At 44.6% G+C, this 25,134-nt stretch overlaps 9 protein-coding genes across 9 annotated transcripts; 5 read left to right on the top strand and 4 right to left on the bottom strand.

The window, feature by feature from the left end:
- Positions 1–248: 248 nt before the first annotated feature.
- Positions 249–4,249, bottom strand: BDB00DRAFT_881443 (alanyl-tRNA synthetase; the record flags this gene model as incomplete). The annotated part of the gene is made up of 15 exons (XM_053128079.1): positions 249–389; positions 488–814; positions 895–989; positions 1,079–1,262; positions 1,334–1,464; positions 1,568–1,694; positions 1,776–1,999; positions 2,069–2,167; positions 2,411–2,710; positions 2,792–2,868; positions 2,960–3,054; positions 3,146–3,356; positions 3,443–3,619; positions 3,689–3,947; positions 4,051–4,249. 15 exons carry the CDS (start codon positions 4,247–4,249, stop codon positions 249–251), a joined length of 2,646 nt encoding a protein of 881 aa, XP_052984092.1.
- On the top strand, positions 4,042–4,703 carry BDB00DRAFT_541934 (uncharacterized protein). The gene has a single exon (XM_053117791.1). The coding sequence runs from the start codon at positions 4,233–4,235 to the stop codon at positions 4,584–4,586; it is 354 nt and encodes a 117-aa protein (XP_052984093.1). The 5' UTR covers positions 4,042–4,232; the 3' UTR covers positions 4,587–4,703.
- A 927-nt stretch (positions 4,704–5,630) lies between these two features.
- BDB00DRAFT_867956 (uncharacterized protein) lies at positions 5,631–8,309 on the top strand (the record flags this gene model as incomplete). The annotated part of the gene is made up of 4 exons (XM_053126408.1): positions 5,631–5,901; positions 5,997–6,388; positions 6,658–7,227; positions 7,356–8,309. 4 exons carry the CDS (start codon positions 5,631–5,633, stop codon positions 8,307–8,309), a joined length of 2,187 nt encoding a protein of 728 aa, XP_052984094.1.
- A 614-nt stretch (positions 8,310–8,923) lies between these two features.
- Positions 8,924–11,282, bottom strand: BDB00DRAFT_881444 (glycoside hydrolase; the record flags this gene model as incomplete). The annotated part of the gene is made up of 6 exons (XM_053128080.1): positions 8,924–9,010; positions 9,243–9,598; positions 9,681–9,779; positions 9,855–10,069; positions 10,216–10,570; positions 11,261–11,282. 6 exons carry the CDS (start codon positions 11,280–11,282, stop codon positions 8,924–8,926), a joined length of 1,134 nt encoding a protein of 377 aa, XP_052984095.1.
- Positions 11,283–12,176: 894 nt separating this feature from the next.
- On the bottom strand, positions 12,177–13,309 carry BDB00DRAFT_752709 (RlpA-like double-psi beta-barrel-protein domain-containing protein-containing protein; the record flags this gene model as incomplete). The annotated part of the gene is made up of 3 exons (XM_053118645.1): positions 12,177–12,653; positions 12,732–13,069; positions 13,165–13,309. Coding segments are annotated over 3 exons (960 nt in total), but the record flags the coding sequence as incomplete, so codon positions are not given.
- A 2,276-nt stretch (positions 13,310–15,585) lies between these two features.
- On the top strand, positions 15,586–15,864 carry BDB00DRAFT_752706 (uncharacterized protein; the record flags this gene model as incomplete). Its single annotated transcript, XM_053118644.1, has 1 exon — positions 15,586–15,864. A coding segment is annotated over one exon (279 nt), but the record flags the coding sequence as incomplete, so codon positions are not given.
- Positions 15,865–18,859: 2,995 nt separating this feature from the next.
- BDB00DRAFT_802086 (uncharacterized protein) lies at positions 18,860–20,588 on the top strand. The gene is made up of 3 exons (XM_053121923.1): positions 18,860–19,453; positions 19,515–19,598; positions 19,732–20,588. The coding sequence occupies exons 1-3, from the start codon at positions 19,021–19,023 to the stop codon at positions 20,187–20,189; spliced, it is 975 nt and encodes a 324-aa protein (XP_052984098.1). The 5' UTR covers positions 18,860–19,020; the 3' UTR covers positions 20,190–20,588.
- A 1,502-nt stretch (positions 20,589–22,090) lies between these two features.
- BDB00DRAFT_755771 (uncharacterized protein) lies at positions 22,091–23,206 on the top strand (the record flags this gene model as incomplete). The annotated part of the gene is made up of 3 exons (XM_053118856.1): positions 22,091–22,553; positions 22,646–22,864; positions 22,965–23,206. 3 exons carry the CDS (start codon positions 22,091–22,093, stop codon positions 23,204–23,206), a joined length of 924 nt encoding a protein of 307 aa, XP_052984099.1.
- A 957-nt stretch (positions 23,207–24,163) lies between these two features.
- On the bottom strand, positions 24,164–24,712 carry BDB00DRAFT_950832 (GRIM-19; the record flags this gene model as incomplete). The annotated part of the gene is made up of 2 exons (XM_053129578.1): positions 24,164–24,445; positions 24,555–24,712. The coding sequence occupies 2 exons, from the start codon at positions 24,710–24,712 to the stop codon at positions 24,229–24,231; spliced, it is 375 nt and encodes a 124-aa protein (XP_052984100.1). The 3' UTR covers positions 24,164–24,228.
- Positions 24,713–25,134: the final 422 nt, after the last annotated feature.

The following is a 25,134-nucleotide window of genomic DNA, read 5'->3' on the forward strand; positions in this document are numbered from 1 at the left end:
TTCTCCTTAAATGCGCGCGCTCTCTCTGTCTGTCTGTCTCTTTCTCTTTCTCCCCTCGTTTCGGAGCCGCTCCCGTCCGTATCAGATAAGGGGGGGCGGGCGGGGAGGGGGCTACAGTTACAAAAAGTGGGTTGTCTTTCTAAAGTATATCATGTATGTACAAATGCGAATCTCTTTTTTTTTTTTTGCTTGCATATCTCTAATCATTTTTCTTTGCAACTTTACCAATGCTACTGCTGCTGCTACTCTTACGCACGGGCCTTGAGCGCAGGAATAATCTTGGACTCAATTCCGTCCATGTCCGAGACTGCTTCTGCGAGTCGTCCTTGAGCATACTCTGCTTGTCCACCACCGCCACCTTTGACGCTCTTGAGCACGTGTCGCAATATCTAGTTTTGTACATCTAACGTGTGGGTATCTCTACCGTAGCATCTCTCTCTCTCTCTATATATATATACTAGAAAAAAACTAAAAATAGCGCATTTACCGAGTTGGCCGTGTGGTCCTGGATCTTGGAAGTGTTGACAGCAACCACGATCGTGTTCTTGCTGAGCAAAACATGCGCATACCCCGCCTGCGTTTCCTTCAAGACATTGGCACGTTTCTGCATAAAGCCAGCATCCAGGTCGCTGTCGATCAAATGGACTCGCACAGGAACCTTCGTATTGTTCTCCAGCTGCGTTTCAATGGGGTGCACAATCACTTCACCTGCTGTTGCTAACTTTTCTGTAACCAAGTCCAGTCGTTTCTGAATGTCACGGGTCTGTTGCATGCTTTTCTCTAGTTTCGCTGCTGCATCTTTGGTGCTGCTAGCCTGTTACTTTTGTATAAGCATTGCATGATCTTTTCTTTTTCTTACTGCTCTATTTGGCAGAGGTTGCAACCACTCCTTACCCGTAGCATCTTTAGGATATCAGGCACGGGCTCGTAGGTCTTTTTGTACCATTCAATGCATGCTAGTCCCGCAACCGCCTCGATACGACGCGTGCCTAACATGTTTCCGGGAAGAGCTTGTAAGCTTTTCGGTATGTGAAAAAAAGGGGGCCAGCACCATGACAGTGTACATTTTAACACTCACCAGCTGCAACCGAGGTTTCGTTCAAGATTTTGAATGGATATAGTCGACGCACATCATCGACATGGGTGCCTCCACATAATTCCCGGCTTACGCCCGGCACTTCAATAACTCGAACCATCTCCCCATATTTTTCGGAAAAGGCTGCAATCGCACCAGATTCCACAGCATCTGTAAGTTTCATGTGCTACACGTAAACATTAGCTTTGTGTGACATCCACCGAATCTCTTTTTTTAAGAAGGTGGCCAATGCTTTACTTGAACGTTTGTAGCACCACCCGCCTTGCTAGCATCATTGATCCATCTTTCAATGGCATCCAACTGAGATGGCGTCAATGGCTTGCCGTAAGTGAAATCGAATCGCAGTTTATTGGGTTCCACCGTCGAGCCTAATGCATGCACGTACATTATTGATCAGCAAGGCCTTCCCTCTCTCTCTTCCGCGTAACCTTTCCATTACGCTCTATATGTTTCAGCGAGATATATATTTACCTGCTTGTACGATATCTGTTTTCAGAATAGCTCGAAGACCGGCATTTAATAAATGTGTAGCAGTGTGATGTACTTCAGCTCCTGTACGCTTCTCCAAATCCACTGAAGTCTGTACTAGTTGACCGGCCTAAATAATAATAAACCCGCACCTTTTTAAGCTAATTTTATCTCTTTTTCCAATGAATGTTGTTGTATGTTTTGAGTTTACCTCGAGGAATTCCTTGTCTTGCTCCAGTTTTCGGTCGATATTCTTAGCGCCATCTGCCGGCGCAACTCGAAGAGCAATACCACCCTCATAGGGCTGAAATACATCGAGCACGTGCCATTGGCTTCCATTGGCCAAAGTAAGTGAGCCACTGTCAGGGATCTGACCACCGCCCAAACCATAGAATGGACATGGATCGATCGACAAGGTCACATCCGTTTTTTTACCTTGAAAGAACAAGTCAGTCTTCTTTTATATATATATATATCACATCGAGTGGTTGGTGAAAATTTTACCCTTTTTCGTTGCCTCTATTGCCACAATTTGAGACTCTTGATGCAATAAGTCGTGGTTGTATCCAGTGAACTGTGGAAGAATATTCATGTTGCGCCATTCTACAAGTTTGTTTTGTATTGAGTATTGCTGTTTTTGCTGTTTGTCAGGCAGCTTTTGCCACTCGATTGGGTTGGTGGGCGGGTCACTTACCTGACAATCTAGCCTTGTCGAGCGCATTATCCGCTTTCCATGATTCTCGTCCTAGTGCCTTTTGCTTTTCCTTAAGAGCCTCGACAGCTAACATGAAAAAAAATGAGTGGTTCGTTCCAATGATCCATTATTTGGAGAGATAGAGCTATTACCCTTCATGTCCACAGTCCATCCCTTTTCTTGCGCAATAATTAAAGTTAGGTCGAATGGAAATCCAAACGTATCATAGAGCTGGAACGCGACATCTGGTGGAATTGTCTTGCTTTTCTGATGGTCGGGGTGTGTAAAGACATTGTTCAGAAGCGACAAGCCGCGATTCAGCGTTGTCAAGAAAGTAGCTTCTTCGTTGGCAACGACGTTGCAGATCGAGGAGGCACGGCTGGCGAGTTCCGGATAGGAGCCGTCCACAAAGCCTTCCAGTAGGTGAGGGTATAATTCCGTCAAGAATGGTTCTATAATTCATGATCCCGCAGTTAAGTACGTACAAACTTTCTTTTTGCACAAACACAGAACAAAAAAATTAGAAAGCTTACCATTCATACCCACTTGATGAGCCGACCGCAATGCTCTTCGGATGATGCGTCGTAATACATAGCCTCGTCCTATGTTGCTATATATATATATACAACATATCATTTCCCTTTGAGAAAAAAACTTTGACTTATCGTTACTTTATGTTTCCCCTCGCTCTCTATGTGTACCTTGGTACGACACCGTCGCTAATAAGGAAGCACATTGCACGGAAATGATCCGCGATGATTTTTTCGTGCGCGGTTGGATCGTCCGAAGAAGACACCTATGAAAGATGTTGCCCCAGTGAATATCAAACTTGCTGTCCAATACATCCACATCCCATCACTTTGACACCATGCACCCAGTCCACATACCGCAACGTTCTTGCTCTTCAAGACCTGACGAAGCCCACCAATCAAATGTCGAAACTGGTCGATCTGAAAGTTGTTGCGCTTATCTTGTAAAACGGATGCCATACGCTCCAAACCCATGCCAGTGTCGATACAGGGCGTAGGAAGCTTGGTAAGCTTGCCGTCAGCCGTCCGATAGTTTTCCATAAACACCAAGTTCCAAATCTCCAACCATCTGTCGATTGAGTTTCATGTTTTCAGCTTGTGTTTTTTTTTGGGTCCTTGAGCAGCAAGAAGTGTGTCTATGTAAATCCTCTTTACCTCTCATCCAAACTGTCGTCCATGGTATCCCAGAAAATTTCTGTGCAGGGTCCACAGGGTCCTTCGCCGTCACCCATTGACCAAAAGTTATCTTCCATGCCGCATCTGACAATCTTCTCGTCAGGCAAACCTTGCTTTTTCCAGAGTTGATATCCTTCCTCGTCATTTTCTAGTACACTAAAGATTTTGTTCTTGGTCAGTTCCCAAGTTTCCCTCCTTTTTTGTTCGGTTATAGTATGTACTTGCGTTACTCGAAGACGCGACAGTGGCAGTTCCAGCTCCTCCAACAAGAATCGCCACGATAACGCGATCGCCTCTTGTTTACCATAACCACCGAATGAAAAGTTGCCCAGCATTTCGAAAAACGTGTGATGCCGTGGAGTATAGCCGACATTGTCGAGATCGTTGTGTTTACCACCAGCGCGCATGCACTTTTGTACACTCGTTGCGGCACTATAGGGTGCAGTGTCAGGTTTCATAAAGTACTCCTTGAATGGCACCATGCCTAATAAAAGAGAGGTGACACACATTTGTTTCAAACGAGCTTCTTTCTTCTATCCATGAAGGCATACACATCAACGGAGGTAACGTTGATTGAATGGACGTACCTGCATTTGTAAACAATAAACTCTTGTCATTGTGAGGAATAAGACTGGCACTTTTAACGCGAGTGTGTCCTTGCTTTTCAAAGTAGTCGACAAAGCGTGAACGCAGCTCGGGCGAGGACAGTCGTTGGATAAAGCGAGCAGGTTGACATATGTGAAGTCCACGACGGGGACCAGCCCGCAGTATGCCGACTTTGTACATAGCTGAGAGAATAGTAAGTATCAAGGTCTACGAGAAATTTTTACGCCCTGATTATGAAGTTCCGTCTGGAAATAGCCACCACAGGTACGAAAAACGTCTGTGCAGACCAAAAGACTCAGGGTTGACCCTGTTTCTGTGCATACGCTTAATGCGACAAAGATGCCACTCGACTTTTCTAAGTTTGTCTATTGCGCTTGTTTATTCCGGCTTCCTCTTTCTTCCCCACCCATCCCCCAGGTTTCTGCAGATAACGGAAACCAGGAATTTGCTTGTCTTGCTTTTTCTTCGGCGGCCGGCTGAGCCGGTTAAACTTCTCGCGTGGAGTCCGTGCAGATAGGACTGGAAACGTTTAGCCTAACATACTCTTTCTTGTGTTCCCGTGTGCCATACTTTGTTGTGCTACATTACAAACTAAAAGAGTCATTGGGCCGGAGAAGAATTACCGGCGTTGCACTGAGTGACAAAAGCGGTGATCGCCCGTCGAAGCTCATAGATGGATGGCTTGTCCTTTGCATTGACCACATATGCAAAACAGCCCCACGTCTCATGAATAGCGTCAAGAAGCTAAATAGATGCGGCACGGCTATAGCGAGATGCAAAGCTTAAAAGAGATAAAAGAAAGAGCGATCTGCATGGCCTTGAAAACTATTAGAAAAGCGTGTAAGATAATTGTTTTTCCTGTCCGAAAATTGCCGGTAGGTAGGTCGTGGCCCGTCGTGGGTCCCCCTTTTCTGAGACTCCACACTTGGCCCCCGCCACCCAGCAGCCAGCCCTCTTTATCACAAAAGCGCGCGCGTGTGTGTGTGTGTGTGATGACATGTAACAGACAACGGAAGCGTTTTCGTTTCTGAGACGCTTGAATAGAGTCACTGCGGTCACGAGAAGAGTGATCTCCCGCCTAGTTAGAGTCATAACGGAAAGGTGGGGCATCGGAAGAGGAGAGGGGAGGGGGGCCAATGCTAAAGACAGGGCACCCAACATTTCTGACGACCCAAGAGTATTTAGTTCCATTCTTCAGAGCAGGACCTCGAGGACCAGAATGAGCCAAGGAATTTGGCCAAAGTAAACCCTCCAGCGCGCTACGCATCCACGAAGGTTTCTGATTTTCTCATTACAAACATATATTTTGCACTTGGCGGGTTTCCTCCTCCGCAACAACAACCGACCCAATTTTTTTCAAAATTCTACAAAGTCAGCAAAGCAAACAAAGTGGTCCACTCTCTTTCTCTCTCTCTCTCTCTCTTCTCCCTTCTTTCACCTCTTCCACATCCCCTCGCTTCTGGAAACGCGTCGTTTTCCACACGCCCACCTTTTACTAACACAACAAAAACACACCCTCCCCACTCTCCCGCCCTGTCTGGTGTCTATCCTTGTTGTTCTAATGGACGACAGCAACCGTGCAACCACCGCTACAGATAATTTGGTGTCACCATCTTCTACCACCACATCGTTGGCAGCTGCCATTGTTGCAGCCACCCTCGCCGCGACCTCTCCACAGTCCAGACAGACCCAGTTCTGCGTCAACGATCTTCTGCATCCAACAGATAAGGCTGAATCATTACTGGAATCCTTGACCGCCGAGCAGCTGAGCATAATTGAAAAGACGCTGAACAAGATTAGAGAGAAGAAGAAGACGACGACGACGACGACAGGTACCACAAGTTTCCGACAATCTCCTTTTGTAATCATCTATCTTTTATGCTAAAACGCAGTCTCTCTCTCTCTCTCTCCTTTGTTGATTCTGCAGTGAGTCCTCCACTATCACCATCATCATCATCATCATCATCATCACAACAGCCACAGGATGTATGGAGTAGTGCCGCCACTCAAGTAGCAATGGCATTGGCAGATGCGATATCGGCAGTGGACAAGACCGATAATGACAATGGCGATGCTGAAATATCAACACCACCATCACCCTCAACAGCATCATCATCGTCATCGAACACCAATGACAATACAAACAGCACTGATGGAACTGTCTCACACCATGAGCCCCTCACTGAAAACCGCGACGGGGTCGAATGGGTCAGCTTTGTGTATTCGCATCATCGGATCCTTCGACAATACTGCATTCGAACGGATCTGGACAAGGTGAACGTCAACCAACTCGACGAAACGTTCAAGCGCGATAACTGCGTGAGTAATGCTGCGTTGTACAATAAATCCTCGTTGTGCGAGCGGATAGATACAGGGAGTGCGTTTTGAAAACGTCTTTTTTTTTCTCTTGTTTTTTTGCCATCCCCATTGTGGTTTTGGTTTCCTCTGTTCTACTACAAATGCATCATATGGGGATAACGGGGAGCACAATTTGCAACAGAGGATTTTGAACGCATACACACATCGCAAAAAGGAAAACCAGTGTCACTGATCTTCAAATACTCTTCTTTCTTCTTTGGAAATTTCAGGTGTATCCACGTGCCAACCTCCCGCGTGAAACGTATCGCGGCAATCGATGGGCGTACGAGACCGAATGCAATGTCTTGGGATGGAAGCTTGCGAGCTTGAATGCTAACGAGATTGCTGGCAAACGAGGCCTTATCCAGCGCGCAGTCGATTCTTACCGGAACCGTTATCCGAGTATGCGGTCAAGACGCGTGGCACGACAGGAGAAACTGCTGAACGGGACACTTCGTAAACGCAAACTTCGCGAGTCCGAGAACGACCATCATCTCCTCTGCCATGCCGACGAACCAGCTGACAAGATGCTCAAGACCATGGCCTCGATGGAACAGCAACAGCAACAGCAGCAGCAGCAACGATATCTGCCAAAGACAATCTCTATCGACGACGGACCGCAGGGCACGAAATGTCGGATACGGATCAATGTCGAAACTGTGCCCCTGGATGTGATTGATGCGCCATTCCGGAAAAGCAACTGTGTGTTTCCACGCGCTATCAACATCACGGCCAACACGCCTGCAGTGACGCAACGCCAGCTCGATGAGGCACGATGCAACGAACTGGGATGGAAACTGGTAGCGTAAACAAACATGGCCTTTTGCGAACTTATGGTATACGATCCGTCGTGTTTGTTTGTTGTGTTTGTCTGACTGACATGTGTGTGTGTGTGTGTGTGCTGTGTTGCCTCCTTTTCTTTTCCCAGGCTTGGCTGAATCCACGGCAACTTGCCAATCGCAAAAGCCTGCTGCAGCGTGTGCTCGATATTTACCGGATCAAATTTGCGCCCCATCTCAATCCTCGCAAATATGCTTCTCGGATGCCTCCTGCGCCCTTTGCGCCACCGCCACGGTCTGAACAACCACTCAAGCTGACCGCCGAGACGCTTGCCGCCCAACAGCAACAGCTGGCTGCCCAAGAAAAGCGTCAACAGCAGCGTCGGCAAGAAGACGAGGAATCCATCTTTAGTGGAACCACCGTCTCACTTGACTTTCGCGACTGCTTCTCCCCTCCTCCAGAAGTCGCAGATGAGCCTGTCTTCCTTGAAGACGACGACATCGACGATATCCAACAACAACAACAGCAGCAGCAGCAAACAACACCTCAACCACCACCTCCACAACAACAACAACATCAGCATCAGCAACCATCCGCAGGTCTCCTTTCCAACGCCAATCTTGCGGATTACGCGATCGATCATCTCATGTTACCCGCATCCAGAGGCGATCTCATGTTATGTCAAGGAAATGATAGTCAAGATGTGGTGGCCGCCGCGGCTGCAGCTGCAGCTGCAGCTGCCGCATCAGCGCAGGATTTTTGTGCCGCAGACGACATGAGTTGCCACTTGAGCGTCGAGACCAGCAGTAGTGGAACCAGCAGCAGCAATCCATCGAACCATAGCTCCCCACGCCATCAACCTACCATGGTCGGTATCGTTGACAATGATTTCTACAATGCCACAGAGTTCTTGATGGACGGTAGTGGTCTGTCATTATTTGGCCAGCAAGAACGGGCGACGGACGAGCTACTCAAACGATACATAGACGAACATGATATGCTTACGCCAGGCGATCCACATATTGGCTCCCGGATGATGGATGATGACGATGTTGTGCTGGGCTACCTATCCACAGACTCTTTACTGAACCAACTATTCTGATCACATAATCCCATTCTCTCTCTCTCTCTCTTTCTCGCTATTTATGCTTTCATTCTTTTTTCTTCTAAGCGTTCCCTCCAATAATACCTTTCATACGACAACCATTTCCTAAAGAAAAACTTTACATTTGTTTAATCTACATTCATATCCCCCCACCCCCTCGACTACACACCCAATCCTTTTATTTTTTTTCTTCTTCTTCTTTCTGTATATGTATAATAATAGCAACCAACAAAACAAACAGAATACAACATATAAACCACCCAGGCGGTAGTTTCACTCCCAGGATCGACGAAGGAATGGATGTGCCTCGGTGTTGAGGACAAATTTGTCTAGCGAAATCAGTTCGGGTGGGCTGAAAAGTAAATAGAGGTATTTCATCGTTTCTGCAAACAAAAAACTAACCAAAAAACAAAAAAGAATGAACAATTATCAGATGGTGCCTTTATCGCATGTGTGGATGAGTTCTCTGGATCTACTACTACTACTACTACTACTATGCGGTAGTAGTAGTAGTCCTTTGCATTACCTTTCCATAGAGTCCATCTTGCTCGTCTCTTTGTCATCCACATTGTAAATGGCAGCATAGGCCGCATCCGTCTTGCAATATGTCTCTAACGACTGGAATATTTCCCATCCATACTCTTGGTACTTTGGGTCTCCGGTGATACGATACAGGATATAAATGCTTTCAAGTGTTTCTATAAATCGTGCACACATAGAAAGGGCGTGTATTTTTTAAGTTTTTTTTTTTTGAGTAGGAAAATCCAAAAACGCCTGTGTTTTACCTGGCCTTAGCATGTACTTTTTATCGCCTGCGCGTAAACCGTTAGGCCGGGGCAATTTTGCAGGAGCCAAGGCTGTAGCAGACCAGGGTTGGAGCAAATCAGACCATGACGATGTTGAGGACGCAGGCTCATGTGGCTGGTATACTCCCTCTGCGTACCACCATTCGCGAGAATGTTTAATTTCATCCTTTGAACGGGCATATGTCAAAGGATTATACTTGTCCGTGTCTGAAGCAAACCACGTTTCTGGACATAATCCAGTCTCTGAGCTGCGATACATGTAAACGCATGTCTCCAACAATCCTTTTGCAATCACCATATCCTCTGGTCGATCAAAGATCTGAGCGCCCATAGCCAACATGCCCGGAACAAAACATGTCAGATGATCCATAAAGTTCTTTGCCTGGCCTGACCGAGTATCGTACGGCGGTAAGAAAAGAAATTCGGTCCCTGGCAGTTGTCTTAGCATGTGATGCTTCATGCTGTCAATGGACCGGGTATCTGCATTTTCCACCTCAAGGTTATTAATGCAAACCAACTCTCCGTATACTTTCTTTGTAAAACCAGCAGCAGTAAAGCTTACATAGGTACCCATATTGCGGTATGGAGCCGTCCGTAAGGATATACTCCTTTAGAAAGTATTCGTACACGCTATCTCCCATCGCTCCAAAACTGCAGGTGGCTTGGATCACATGTCAGCATAATAAACGATGTTCCTGATGCCCGTTTCCCTCCACCTCTCCACATATATACGTACAGTCGGTAAATCGGCCTTTATCCGCTCGCAAGCCACTTGGATACAGTCCGGGAAGGTACATGCCATGCTCGTATCCGGCGCTGTCAATAAAGTCGGTGATGATTTGCGCCTTTTCTGCGTAAACCTGGTTTTGCGTGTGCAGTGCCAATGTCAAAAGCTCCAACTGCAGCGTGCCGACTTCAGCAATAAGGGTATTATTGCCAGGCGCCAGACCCCTGGATACATAAAGTATATATAGAACCCCACAATTAGCTCATATACACCCTTTTCTTCCTTCCTTTGCTCAGGTCACACAGGTCGCGCTCTCTATTACATGATCACTTTGGGAACCAAAAAGAAAAGAAGACACACACATACATACTTGACTGGATTCCATTCGTGCGGCGGTAAGCCTGAAGGTGTTTCGAAAGCAGGCAGAAGCGCTTGCCCCAGCTCATCTGCTTTTTGAAGCAGTATTGGGTGTTTCTGATTTGTCAACTCGTACGCAGATAGCAGACCACCGAGGTACCGGATCGTTGATTCGAACACGCTGACTTTTTGGTCCACTGTGAAATTGATCTTTGCCAATTCAGGTAGAGCTTCCTCAAACTCCTCATGGAGCTCCATCACCACCAACGTACTAAGCCCATCCACCAGACTTGCCCCCCAGCCTCCAAACGGGTTTTTGTATTGTTGCGAAACAGGCATGAGCTCATCATGACCCTTGGCGTATTTCACTGTTGTCACAGAATCGTTATAATACTGTATACACACATACTGCTTGCTTGCTTCTTTTGTTTGTTTGTTCTGCTGCCAGCTGCTTGTTTTACAATGAAAAGCAGAAAAGCAATACGTACTATATCCCTTCCATGCATGTACAAACGCCTTTTTCACTTCTGACTGCCGGTATGGATCTGTACGAAACGCGAAATCTTGTCTTTGTATTGGTGGTAAACTCGATTCAAAGGTGTCGATTCCGTAAAGTGATTGTGTTGTTGAGTCTTGGTCTTTTGGTTTTGGCTGATACTGCTGTTGGATCTGTGCTCTTGGCTGCGTCGCTAAGATCCAGCATTGTGCAAGAATAAACGCTGTACCGAATCCAATGAACACGAGTCTCCATCGATATGGGATCCTTGATATCATGGAGGAAGTCATATACTTTGGCAGATTATGTGAGTAAATAGAGAAAAAGATGCTCCTTTCTACAAAAAAAAAAAAAGATGCTCCTTTTAAACTATATATTGTGATGCACAATTATTTAAGTTTGTGTCACACAAGCTCATGCAACCCCTGAGAGAGAACTCTAATCCCCGGGTTCTTTTCTCCAATTTTATATTCTAAAGCATGCTGAAACTCCATCAACGTTATAATAAGAAATGACAGTATCGGACAATATATAACATACCAAAACTATACAGCAAAGAAACTCAAGAATTCCGTAGCGAACATGAAGACAAGAGGTCCTAACTCTTTCTTCTCCCAGTTCAGCTCATGGCTATAACAAAAATAGACATTTTTTACGAATTCATGATACATTATGTTGATGCTCCGTAACATGTATGGCAAATTGATCCAAGGCGCCGGAATGATCTAGCGGTTAATGTAACAATTTTCTATTTCCATATACTAAAAAAAAGAGATAGTGTGTTTGGCCTTAAATCCTAAGTACTTAAGCTGTAACAAATCATACATGAACATAAAGACTTGTATACTATAGATGAGCGAGAGCCTGTTCTTTTATAGCTTCCTCATAATGAGGAAAAGTGGCATCTTGTTGAACATTAGCGGACAAGTACGTACTTGTGAGTGTCTCTCTCAATTCCGAATTGCCATAGTATTATTTTGTCGCGTGGTACAAAAACCTGAAAGACGTTCTGGAAACGGCAACTTAGTAAGCACCTCTCTTTCCTTACTAGTTCAATTGCACACATCGGTTTGTCATCCCACAGTGAGGCTACGATCAGCTGGTGAAATTGTGTATATCATACCAATACGAGCATTGATCGCTACATGTATCTGTAAATTATCAGCCTTGAGTTATACACCTAGACGCGAACTCTTTTGATCCATTGGTCTCAACACATAATAGTAAGTTACTGTAATTATGACTATATTTTGTTACTGGTATCTCCAACTTCAACAGGTCATTCACAACAAGCCATCAACATTGTCTACGGTAAAAAAAAATTATGCAAACAGAGAGCGCATAAATCAAACGCAAATCCGTAAAGATTATAAAGTAAAAAAAAATGAAATTTTGTGCTCTTTTTATTCTGAATAGTTGCTTTCACAAGTAAAGTCAAAAATGAAGAGAAACAAAAATTCTGCAGAAAGTGTTTAGTTTCTGGAGCAACCGGTCTTCTTGGTAAGCTCACTTGGGCAAGTGACTTCCTTGAAGGAGACCGATGGGTTGTTGGCGTTCTTGAACCAGTTGAATCTCCATTCGCAGCCGGCCTGCAGCTGCTTGGGAAGGTCGGTACAGCCGCTGGCAGAGTTGAGACCGCCGTAACGCTCACCCCAGCCGTTCGAGGGAGCATTCCACTGGGACTCGCAACCGTTAAAGATACCGACACCACCACCAGGGATTTGAAGATCAAAGTGGTTGCTACCGAGATCGCCACCGGTGTTGGTGACCTGGACGACCATCTTCTTGCCGTCGATCTCACCCGAAGTGAAAGTGAGCTCGTAACAGCCGCAGCACCAGCCAGATTCATCCAAGCCAGCAATCGAAGCAGCAGCGAAACCGTACGAGAGGTTTTCATTGACCTCCCAAGGCTGGTTGTCGGTGCACATGTAGCCACCGCCGCCATTGCAACCGCTCTGGAGAGAAAACGAAAAGTTTTCATGAGTATACTAGTATGATATGACATGATTCATTTGCTGCTGTTCTTTACATACTTGTTCATTGGCGTCAGCCAACGTAACACCGTCAGCAGCACAGACGCTCACGGGTGATGAAACAGAAGCCTTGTCAGGCCAGCTGCACGAGGCCTTGCAGCAATCCCAGTAACGAGTGGTCGAGCCATCACCAGCCTTGCCGCCAGAGACAGCCGCATAATCGCTACCACTGCTGCTGTCGCTAGTGCTTGTAGCAGCAGCGCTAGAAGAAGTGGTGGTGAGTACCTCTACTTCGTCAGTAGTGGTGGTCTTGCTAGGAGCAGCGGTTGTCGTAGACTTGGGGGCCTCGGTCGTGGTGGTTTGAGCAGCAGCAGTAGTAGTAGTCTTTGAGGAAGCAACTGTGGGTGGTACACGAACAGTTGCGTATAAATACATGAGGTTACACCGGACATATGCGTTTGGCGTTTTGACTATGTGAAATAAGGTAACATACCACCAGGCAAGCATTGAGAGTAGTACTCGTTGTTTTCCTGAGGAACGCAGGTCGAGCCTTCAGCGCAGCAAGTCGTGCCTTGCCAGTGCTTGCCACCACACTGGCCGTAGATAGGGCTACATTCGCTCGAAGAGCCGCTGCTTGCAGGATAAGCGCTGACGAGAGCGACAGTAGCCAAAAGTCCAAGGAAGGTTGTCTTCATCTCTGTAGTTTTGTTATGTGATAATAGGTAAAACGAGTGGGAGGGGTGGTGGTGGTGATGAGATGCTAGGAGAGAGTAAGGAACTAAAAAGGATAGATGTTTTCTTCTTCTTTTATATCTTTTTTCGATCCTTCTGTTTTGAAAGAAAAGAAACGATTTCTAGATGATGAGACGATGTTGAACGAATAATTAAAACGATTATATGAGGCCATTGCTTCTCCGACGACAATATTGGCTAGCAGTAATAAATAATAAAGGAAGAGCGGGACGCGTGTAAGCCCAGGCTTGCGGATCGTTGCTTCTAGATTATCTAATATAATTAGATAATTAATATCACGATTAGCATGAGGCAGCAGCCGAACCGCAAGCTGTCAATTTATGTGACAATATCCTCGGATCCGACATTTCTCTCTCTCTGTGGTAAATGGAATCATGTTCACTAAACCATTCTTCCGGAAATTGTTACACAGACGGTCTAAAATCCCCGCTTGCAAAGGCCGTAATGAGAGTCGCGAACAAGCATGGCAAATGGATCGACCAATGATGGGGGGAGAGGGGCGATGGTCCGGTACGCATTTACATCAATCCAATATGTGCAGTATCAATATTCAAACCGGGAAACCTTTAAACTCGTGCTTTAACTATTATAGAACTCGGTCGCCGAGGTCTTAAAAACAATCCTGCAGGGCAAGCAAAGGACAAAAAAAACATTGCATAAATAACTAATGTAATGCATCGATCCCTCCCTCCCTTCCTCTCCGTGTTCGTCGTCACTTGACGTCCTCAGGGCGGGCTGGCACACATCAAGGCAGGTCATCAGAAGTTTCATCTCTTTATTTCGCGTCTCAGAATCTTGTATGCTCACCAGTCGGATGCGATCCGATGGTATTATTGCGTGAGACCTCAAAAAAAGAGCAACCGATATTATATATGCAGCCAAGGGCATCTTTGTTGACTGTTAGGTAATGCTGTAAAAGGTCTGACGGACAATGCGTTATTAATATGCTAGGATGTGTTTCTCGCCGCATCTGTGTGCATGCATCCTCTCTACGCACTATGTACACACGTACCTGCTGAGTTTCCCATATGTTGTGTCTGTGAGATACTAAACCGGACAGAATCAAGTCCTGTTGTCTTTTTGTTGTATGCGTGTGTAGAATATGAGATGTCATAGACACGCAAGTAAATGTCACTTTTCCAAAAGTCTCAATACACAGACAGTTGCTAAGCAAAAGACACTTTGGACGTCATGGGAGATGTAAACATGATCATTCAACCTACTAACAAGCACAACAAATACTCATACGACTGGCAGTATGTAGTACGTACTACGTAATAAGCCATACACACAATCTGATGAGATACTAATATAGCCCCCCCCCCAACACGAAACACTTTCAAACGCTCTGTATGATTGTTATTGTTACCCTGCTCTCTATGCAGGGAATGAACTGAATTTGTCTAAACAAGTTTCGACAGCTGTACGATGTGTTGTGGGTGCAGCGCTGTATATCCTACACTGCTGTTAATGATGGAAGGCTACGTTGTGTTGCATGGTGTGGGCGGCACCCACAGCAAAAGCACGCAGCAGCAGCAGCAGCGGTGCACGGTGGCGCTTCTGAATTCTAATATGCTTATTAAGATGGTGATGATGGTGATGATGCGGTTTGCTTATTGTAATTTTTAATATGTCCATAAAGCGCACTTGAGGATCAGGCTGCGGTATGGTAATAATATCAACGCGTGAAATGCGTGTTGTCAAATAATTAAAAAAAGTTCCTTTTTCCATATAAAACAGATAGCAGAACACGCACACAAAAAGGATTGCTGCGATTTCGATTATTTTCCTCTTCTTCTTTCCCACCTACTTTTTCCTCTTATACACCGCAACAAAAACGCCAGTCATTATGCTGACAATGACCAAACCTGTCGAGAACATGCATTTCCCAATGGCCATTTCTGCTATCACATCCCCACCAAACGATAATACAGCGGGTGAAGACTTGAGCAGTCCTACGAACTCATTTTCCAGCCTCTCGTCTTCTTCTATAATCTCAGAGTCGTCTCAGCTCTGTGGACCATTGGTATCTGATTTCAAGGTAGATAACCGGAAAAAACCTCAATCGCTACCACCTTCGTCGTCGTTGTCGTCGTCGTCGAACTTACAGCGAGGACGGTATCACCCATATTTAGACAATGTGAATACCAACGTGTCATCTTCTTTGACGTCATCCCCACCGTTCTCGCAACAGTCGCCGGAAGCTACACTTTCACTCCAGGAACGTCGACAGAGAAACAAGGCAGCATCTGCAAAATACCGTGCTAAAAAGAATCAGCAGCATGGACAAATGAGGTCCACGATCGGCTCGCTTACTCGCGACAACGAGCTATTGCAACGTCAGCTTGAGCATGTCCGACAAGAGAACAACCAACTCAAAGCAACGTGTGATCAATTGCGCGGGAAAATGATGGCAGAAAAAATGCTCAAACGTATGATGCTTGAAGACAAGTATGACGTACAAAAGTTAAGGGCAAACAATTTTGATCTGGTCGAAAATGACGACGAAGAAGGCGAGGACATGGCTATGTAAAACCGAACCTAACAATATGTACATCATCTCTTCCCCTTTACCCTCACATTATACCATTAATCATATCCATCTTTGTAATCATCGCATCCTGTGCCTTTGTTTCCTTCCCCTCATATATAAAAATCTTGTATGGATCAAAGTAATACATATATCAGCAGTAATCTGTTAGTAGCTCAATCCACCATTTCGCTTTATGATTTTCACCACCATTTGCTACCAATCAAATTTGTTTGTCACTATCATAGTCTTACAAGCATTGATGCTTCTCTTCTACTACCGTATTAGTGTTCTGCGAATACTTTTTTAAGCCCGCTAAACTTAATTATCGTAAAATATATCTGGTAAAGTCATTCTAAATGTGTATGTATAGGATCTATAGCTGAATATTTCATCCATATTGCAATATAATATTTATCGTGTTTGATTGCCCTGCTTCAAACTGCGTGAAGCCAGAGCAGGCAGAGCAAGACGTAGCTCGAGGTGTTTGCGGTTAACGTCAAGTACCCCATGTACTTTCTTTATAGTTTTCTCCGCTAGATACATATATTTCGACTTGGTTTGATGATGATATATAATGTTCATTATCTTTTTCTATCACTGGTGGACTAAGCTTCAAAGCAGAAATTTTCTCGCAGATGAAGAACGTCTTTTCTATTATTGGTATCCCCGATGATCTTTATCACGTGCTGTTCTATTATAAGATTGTGTACATAATCATGAGTTAATTACTGCAGTGCCTATATGATACGTTAATACGTAAGCGAGTCTGTTAACGCTATCCACCTACTACCAACACGACAGTATGCAGTTAACCATAACTCTAAGTTGAATAAGTATTTCTAAAGTGATAGCTATAAACATAGGAGGTTTCTAACGATGACATGCATCTAAGAGAATGACGATAAATTCATTAAAACTTACACGAAATACCCTCCATCTCTACCTGTTTCAGCTGGCATCGTCGTCAGTAGAAGCAACGAGGTTATGACAACAATAAATTTCGATTCATCATGACACTCCCTTGCTACCAAAAGCAGTCGGCGGCATATGCGTGATGAGGCCTATAACGTGAGTTTATCATATGAAAATTTGCGCGTTATCTGTTGACATGCATCTTATTTGCAGTAAAAAGCATCGTTAATATTTTTGGATATTGGCACTCAGCAGTATCATTTTAAGTTAAGACACCAGTGCTATGGGGTGGTTTTCCTCATAAAGGAGGGATCATCAATAATCACTGTTGCTCCTTCATATAATGAATCTGAAATTGAAAATGCTTACCACGTTGATAAGGCTGTAAAAGAAGCAACCCTTCTATATCATAGTTACAAATGCTTCATCCAATTTGTTTCGGTCTTTTATAATCAAAGGGACATAGTTAGCTCTAAGGTTCTACTTGGCGATTAAAATTGGTCGTCCTATACACAGCAAAGCTTTTTATCGCTAGAGCTATAATCGAGTATAATATTGTATTAAACATCGATTGTCGGCTTTTTAGGTCTACTTCTTAAGAAATAAAAAGAACACGGTGCTTTCTATGGCGAAATTAACAGTAGCACGATCGTCCTACGTACCACTGATATGACCCGCTATCCATAACTCATGGATGCAACTATTGTCCATAATTACATCAAATGATGATCATATATATTTGTTGGTTGTTTAATTAATGATTACGCTTTTCCATCAGCAAGAGGGTGGAATGACGCTTTTGCAGCGTGGACCACAGTCGAGTCAGCTCTGATCATTCTTTTTGCGTCACGTACATTTCACAGAAAAATTATAACTGTACGCCGTAATAAATGCATTTTTTTCATTGTGCTTGTGTCACGTATGAGAGCACTTATTATCAAATCGTACAGAAAGCCTGTTTATTGAGTGCACGGGATAACCCTCATCACGCACAAACACACACAATGATGAAAATTTTAGCGTTAGACACAGACTGCTAGAAAGTGCCCTCTCGTTGCAGGATATAACAAAGCACGCGTCACATATGCATGTTGGCAGTGAATAAACGCTCAGTTATCATAAAACGTGGGCAAAAGTGGAGATGAGGCAATGCCTGTAGTGTAGGCTGCATACGGTATTCCATAAATATACTTTATGCATACCGGTCGCTTACGGGAAAAAAGGACAGGTAATAGCACAACACCTTGTACCTGCAGAAACCAAAACGGGCCTAAAAACAAACAACACGGAACAGAGACACGTCCGTTAGGGTATGAAGACAAACATAACGCAGCGAGAAAGATGTTCGCAATACGCAATACCAGCCGACATCACGTCAGACTCAGTGTTCGCGTCAACCAACTATGGGAATGCGGTGTTTTGTAATTCCATGGGAAAAGAGAATGTAAACAACACACATCGGCGGTTAGAAATCAGGCTCAGGAACTGTGACAAGCGCTGCAAAGAGAAGCTCAAGTTTTCCTGCACGTCCGATCGAGTTATCCGGTATCAACAAAAAAAAGCCTTTTATAGAACATTCGCGTTCAAAAGGTCAAATGCCAATCCCTCAAGAACGTTAAGCATATAAAAAGCAAATTTTCTCAAAGTGGGACTTTGTATTAGAGCCCCGTTCAGAAGACGCTGTGTGCTTCCCTCCGATATACTCTCAGCGTGTGTCTAGCAACCATTCATCAGCAGCAGCATCAATTTCCGAACGGTGCTGCTTTCTTGCTACCTCACCTTCACCCCAAGAAAATTTAGGACCTCAAAACAAAGAAACGGGGCATCAAAGCGTGGGGGGAGGGTGGCGAAATGGGGCTTATCCAAAAAAGAGAAGGCCGAATCTGTCGCAACGGGTTATGGCACCGGGCTTTCCATAGTGTTTTGTTATTTTTAGGCGCTTGTATAAATTAAGCAGGGCTCTCTCTTGTGTCTTTTTGTGTGCGCTGCGTGCGTGCCATTTTCCAGGTACCAAAAGTGCCGCTCTCGTTTTCCCTTAATTCTTTTCTCCTTTTCTTTTTCTTTTATTTCACTTTTTCCTTTCCTTTCGCTCTTTTTACCTTTTCTATCCCACGTCCTCCAATTCCTCTCTCACGCAGAACCTTTTCGATTATGCACTGGCTCCCGCAATTCGTGGTTCTTTCGTCCGGCATCCTGGCCTCGTCAATGGCCCAGCTTTCTGATCGCGCCAGCGAACTTGGACTCAAGCAGACATGGACGGCTCCGTTGGGCGACTCTGGCAGCAGCGCCTCCAGCTTCATGGCGGACCAGTGGGGTATCTCGACGAGCAACTTTTACGGCAACACGGATGTCTCGTTCGAAAGCGATCCCATCACGCAGAACGGAACGGTACTGAGTGTCCTGTACGCAGCAGGCTCGTATTCGCCCAGTGGCACCAAGTCCAACGACGGCAGCATGGGCGGTGTCGAGCTTAATGCGGTGCCCATCGACGGCAACTTTGATAGCGCGCTCTTGACCTACGAATTGGCATTCGCAGAAAATTTTGATTGGGTTCTTGGCGGCAAGTTACCTGGTCTGTTTGGAGGTATGACTGGACCCCAAACGAAATCAATTTAGCTTTATCGTAATTTAAACTTTCTAATTAGGCTCGCCGGACGAAAGCTGCTCCGGCGGTAACCAAGCAACCGGCTCCAACTGCTTCTCGATGCGTCTCATGTGGCGTGAAGCTGGTACGTCTCGTCTTGTATATGTTCTTATCCCACAGGCGCAATGCACACACATGCACGCTGCTCGTATTTCTGCTTTTAAAGCTTCACGAGACACACAGAACTTAAAACGACCTTTCTTGTATCCGCACTATAGGAGCGGGAGAAGCTTACGCCTACATCCCCGACAACAGCATCTGCGGTTCTGGCTCTGTCCAGTGCAACGACGAATACGGTATCAGCTTTTCCCGTGGCGTCATCCAACTCAAGACCAACCAGTGGACGAAATTAGAAATGTACGTCAAAATCAACAACGCAACCGAATCCAACGGCATCCTGCAAGTCTGGCAAGACGGTTCCTTGGTCATCAACCAGCAATCGCTCAAATATAGAACAAGCAACGCTATCGCAGTATCCAGCCTCATGTTCAGCACTTTCTTTGGAGGCGGTGACACTAAATATGCTACCTCCGTTGACACCTACACCTATTATAAAAACATTGAATACAGTGTCGGGAACGAAGTAGAGCTTAGTGATAGTGCTTCCACCCGTGTTACAGCCGCTTACTCACTTGTCGCCCTTGTCGCTGTTGCATGTTATTTTGTGTCGTTGTAAAAGAGCGTTTATTTCAAGACGACATCCATCCATCGCTAATCATCACTCAATCACCACATACTGCGCTACAGCTACTACAGCTACCACTACAACAAAAACATGCCTTCTACACCGGCACGCACAGATCCATTGCAGCGCACGATATACCATCTCAACTCACACCCGCTCACCGACACACCCTGTATCTTACGTACGCTATAATCTCTATCTTTTCTTTTTGCTAGTGCTATACTATTATTTATTTCACTCCCTCTTATACCGCCCTCCTCTCCCATACTTACCTTCTATCCTGCCAAGACCTCCTTCTTTTTTCTTACCTTGTATGTATTACGTTAACCTGTTTGTTCACCATTTTTTAAAAAGAAATCCAATAAATTTTTTCATTGATTATCGTTCAAACATGTCACATACATTGTTCACAACTTGATGTTTTCTTCTGATCGACAGCGTGGCTTTAGACAAGAGGGATAATGGCCTTACCAGGTTTATGTGCCGAGAAAAAATGTGTAAGAAACCAGAAAGAAAGGCGATGTATCCTAGGTATGTCGCGAACCTCTGGGAAAACATTTACAAAACGCGTCTAATAAATTCATCTGAAACAACCGCTTTGGGTTCCGCGTGTATTGGTCCCTACGACTGGATCCGCTCCCCAATTCAAGGGACCAAGCGAAAAGTTTTCTGCGTCGAGATTGCTGCGTGAGATATGAGTTGAGCCAAAATCATCGGTGTATACAATGAAAGCTGTAGTAGCTGATTGTCTTTTCTGCAATCGACTCTGGCAACAATAAACATTTGTATACAGATGTCAACTTGAATTATTAGTTGCCTGTTTTGGTGAAAGCTGGCGGAAGTCTATTGTAGATCAATAAAACAATAGTAAACGTGAGAAATAGCGCTTATTTGAGTTTTTAGTGTAAGGTACCCGAGTAAGTCCAGGAGTCTTTGTTTAAATCTCCATCCTCATGTTTCTTCTCGCCTTGGCCCCATCCCCCAATATCTTCTATCCGTGCTAAAAGAACCGATTTCCTTCTTTCTGTGAGACTTGTTGGTTGACCAACTGACCGTTTTTATGGTCGTCTCGACAGCCCTTATTGCAATTCAGGCATACTGATCAGGGGAGCTATGTTACGATATTACGAATCTCAGTGTAGCGGTAGGTGAGCCTTCATTCTCTGATGCTCATATCGTATGAAACTAGCAAAGAGTTATCCTTACACGCTTTATAATTACCAAGTCGATTGTACAATGATTAATCTGGAAGCTATGACGCTATGTTATCACATCCTTTAGGCCTTTTGAAATGGTTGGTTTCTCCGAACCATTGTTTGCTACCGTGATACGAATTTAAGTTCCAGAAGCGCAGGCCCAGACTTACATGAGCCATCCAGGAAAACGAATGAATATTGAGGAGCAACACCGCTAAATTGAATAAGCTTCATCTGCTCTTTGATAACTCCTTGATGATCACACTATAACAGCCTGCATTGTTCCAAGTGGTAGCAGTCTTAGTATTTATAAGGAGTTTCGGTCAAAGAAACGCTATAGGGTTATAGTAGGGAAGCAGAGTGTACGTACATGCGTGGTTTATATGACTACTATGCGTCAGCTACAGATCGGCTTATGCGGACTGCTTACGCTGTACTGTAAAGGCAGCATAATGTACATAAAATGTCTGATCATCTACCTGGTGCTATGTCTTACAAACGATGTATACATACACCAAACGTCGTAATATTATCGACATTGATTCTTGCATAGCCAACCACAAGAGGCAGTTATCACTCAGCTGATGCCAAATCTGGAAACCGCAAGCCACTCAACTTGTCCAAATTTCCTGCCGCAAAAAAAAAGTTGCCTTTCAGCTGATCTTGCAGTACAATCCATACCTACTACTTACAACCATGCCACCCAAAACCAAAGCTGCTGTACGAAAAGCCGACAGCAAACCTACAAACGGTGCTGTCCAAAAGAGATCGACGCGTGGTAAGCAGACGAAACCTGCCGAAACGAAAAAGAATGTCGAGACCACCAAAAAGGGGAAGGCTGCCAAAGAACAAAAAGTAGAAGAGGAAAAGGAGGAGGACGTTAAAGAACAGTCCGCCGACGAGGACGCTGCTGACGAAGAAGTGATGACCGAAGAGCAGGAAGAAGCCTTGCGCAAGGAAATTCTTGGTGACATGGCAAGCGACGACGATGAAAGCGATAGTGATAACGATGATCAGGAAGCTTCTACCGACGCATTCAAAAGCTCAGAGGATGTCGTTTCCCTTGATCCCGAGCAAGTCAAGAAAAGCAAAGAAGAGACTAAAGCCGAATTTGACAAGAAGAAAAAGGCACCAGTCAAAACTGTAAGTAATGCGCTGTGTATAAATGCATTTTATGGAGCTATGTTCGTTTATGCTTCTAGGAGCTTTAGCGTTAATAATATCTGCTCACGATGATATAGGACGAAGAAGTTGGTGTCATTTACCTCGGCAGAATACCCCATGGTTTTTATGAGGATGAAATGAAGGGTTACTTTAGCCAGTTTGGCAAGGTGACTAGACTTCGATTAGCCCGCAACAAGCATGGACAGTCCAAGCACTACGGTTTTATCGAATTTCAGTCAGCACAGGTTGCCGAGATTGTTGCCGAAACGATGGATAACTATTTGCTGCTTGGTCACTTGTTACAATGTAAATATCAATAACTGGGATAGAGTAGGGAAGGAGTTGAAGTCGTTAGCTTCTTTTACTAAAGGCGCGACTTCTTTTTCTTTTCTTTTCTGACACATAGGCAAGGTTTTGCCGAAGGAGAGCGTACATGAAAACCTTTTCAAATTTTCATCAAGACGTTTCCGCAAGGCCAACGCCTCGCTCATTCAACAAAAGAAACACAACCAAAAGCGGTCGTTAGACAAGCATCAAAAGCGTATCGCCAACTTGGTCAAGGCTGAGAATGAGCGAAGGAAGAAGATCAAAGATCTCGGCATCGACTATGATTTCCCTGGTTACGTAAGTTTGCCTAGCCTTTCTTAATTTCTTTTGCTTGAACAAATCAATGTTTTTAACAACAATATATGTATATAGGCTGTCGAGTATGAAAGGTACAAGAAGGCAAAGGCAAATGAGCCCAAGGGTGACACCTCAGACAAAGCAGAAGCCAAGGAAGACAAACCGGCTGCTACCAAGAATGCTGCAGAGGAAAAAGCTGCAGTAAATAAGCGCAAGCGAAGTCAAAAGACCGAGTCTGACGAAACACAAAAGAAGGAGGAAGTCGAGGCTGCAAAGCCTGCTGCTAAGAGAACAAAGCGAGTTACTAAGCCTAGAGCAGCAAAGAAATAATTGCACTGTATACTTATGTCCAATTTTCCGTAATCCCATCATTTCATCTTGTAACACATTATAGCATAAATAAATCTTGCCACAATCCATACTGCACGCCAAATACGCTGTTAAAAATATGAAGGTCATTCTTGTAAACCAAACTGTTTTGGGTGCACTGTGTTGAGATCAAGTTGATGATGATGGATTTAGCATGCATGAGATAAGAGAGTGTGATAGCTCTGTAAAAGCTTTACAGAAATCTGCAAACCTGTAACAATGCTGATTAGCAGTAGCTTTCTAGGTACATCTCATAGATATGACTACAGCTACAACTTCAGGCAAAGGAAGTCCTAGTTTGCACAACATGTCTCTTCCCGGTTGTGTACACTCTGAGCGTTCATAACAGGCCCCAACCTTCAACCCAAAGTTCCAGCCACGATATTCTATTCCCATTCTGCGGGCAGTTATCCACACAGCACATACTGACTTATTTCATGTTCGTCATAAACCATTGCGGAAAAAAATTCTTCAAAGAGTCACTCCTCAGTCAAACATACCATTGCATGACATTTGATCAGCGTGTGTGTTGTGACGAGTGATGCTTCTTTCTTCGTAAAAGAATAATCAAATAAAGGCAAATTGGCGTGCGTCTGTACGTGTATCGAAAACAAAAAAAAAATCCATGTTTTTCTTTTTTTGGATGGAGTCTATTAACTGGAAAAACGAGAGAAGAACTAGTTGCTTTCGGGAACAGCGACGTAGCTGGGAGGGGTAAAATATTTGGTGTTGTTGTAAACAGACTCGCCAGCCTTCCAGTCCTTGACGTCCTTCATGATCTCGGCTTCGCGCTCGTTTGCGGCAACAGTACGGCGGTGCATGTCACGATCGGCTTCGGCAGTCAACAAGGGAATGAGGTGAATGCGCGACCACAAGTTTTCACGCTTTAATTCTCTAACAATGCCGAATAGCAAACATTTGCATATGTATGATGAGTTCCTGTTCTTCTTTTTTTCCCATCAAAACCATCGATCAAAAGGAAATGCGCATGTAAACATCATACCGTCGTTCCAAGTTGCCTTGGGCAACTCGGTAGAATCCAAAGGCCATGACGGCAGCAACGCCACCAACAACGACGAGACCGGAGGGGCCTCTCTTTGGAAGATAACGGCGGTATCGTACTTCGCTGTATCCACCACTGGGGGGTAAATCCTGGGTCATTGCGATTAGATTATAAAGAGTGGGGAGTTTGGACTTTGCTGCAGCTTTAAAAAAGACGCGAGATTCTGTTTACACTCGACCCAGTTCCGAAATTTTGTGACGTAACTATATTGCTAGGCACTTCTTGGTTTTGCTCTTCACCCTTTTACATTTTACAAATGCTTAAACTAATTCTTAGATTTAACTGCAGCACATCACTTATATAAGTGACAGATACGACATCCTGGGCTACGGAGCAGTCTACGTTTTTTTTTTGTTATCGCCAAGTAAAGTGTGCTGATCAAACGAACCGCTATTTAGCAACGTATGCAGTCCAGCAACTGCGTGAACTATTGAAGCAGCGGACGACATATCTTGGCGTTATACTATTATCGCTACCTTATAAGTAGGCGTTGAGCTAGAAGTGGCATAAACAGATGGTC

The sequence above is a fragment of the Zychaea mexicana genome (genome assembly GCF_025766255.1).
Source record: "Zychaea mexicana strain RSA 1403 chromosome Unknown BDB00scaffold_7, whole genome shotgun sequence".
Classification (NCBI taxonomy): Eukaryota; Fungi; Mucoromycota; class Mucoromycetes; order Mucorales; family Lichtheimiaceae; genus Zychaea; species Zychaea mexicana.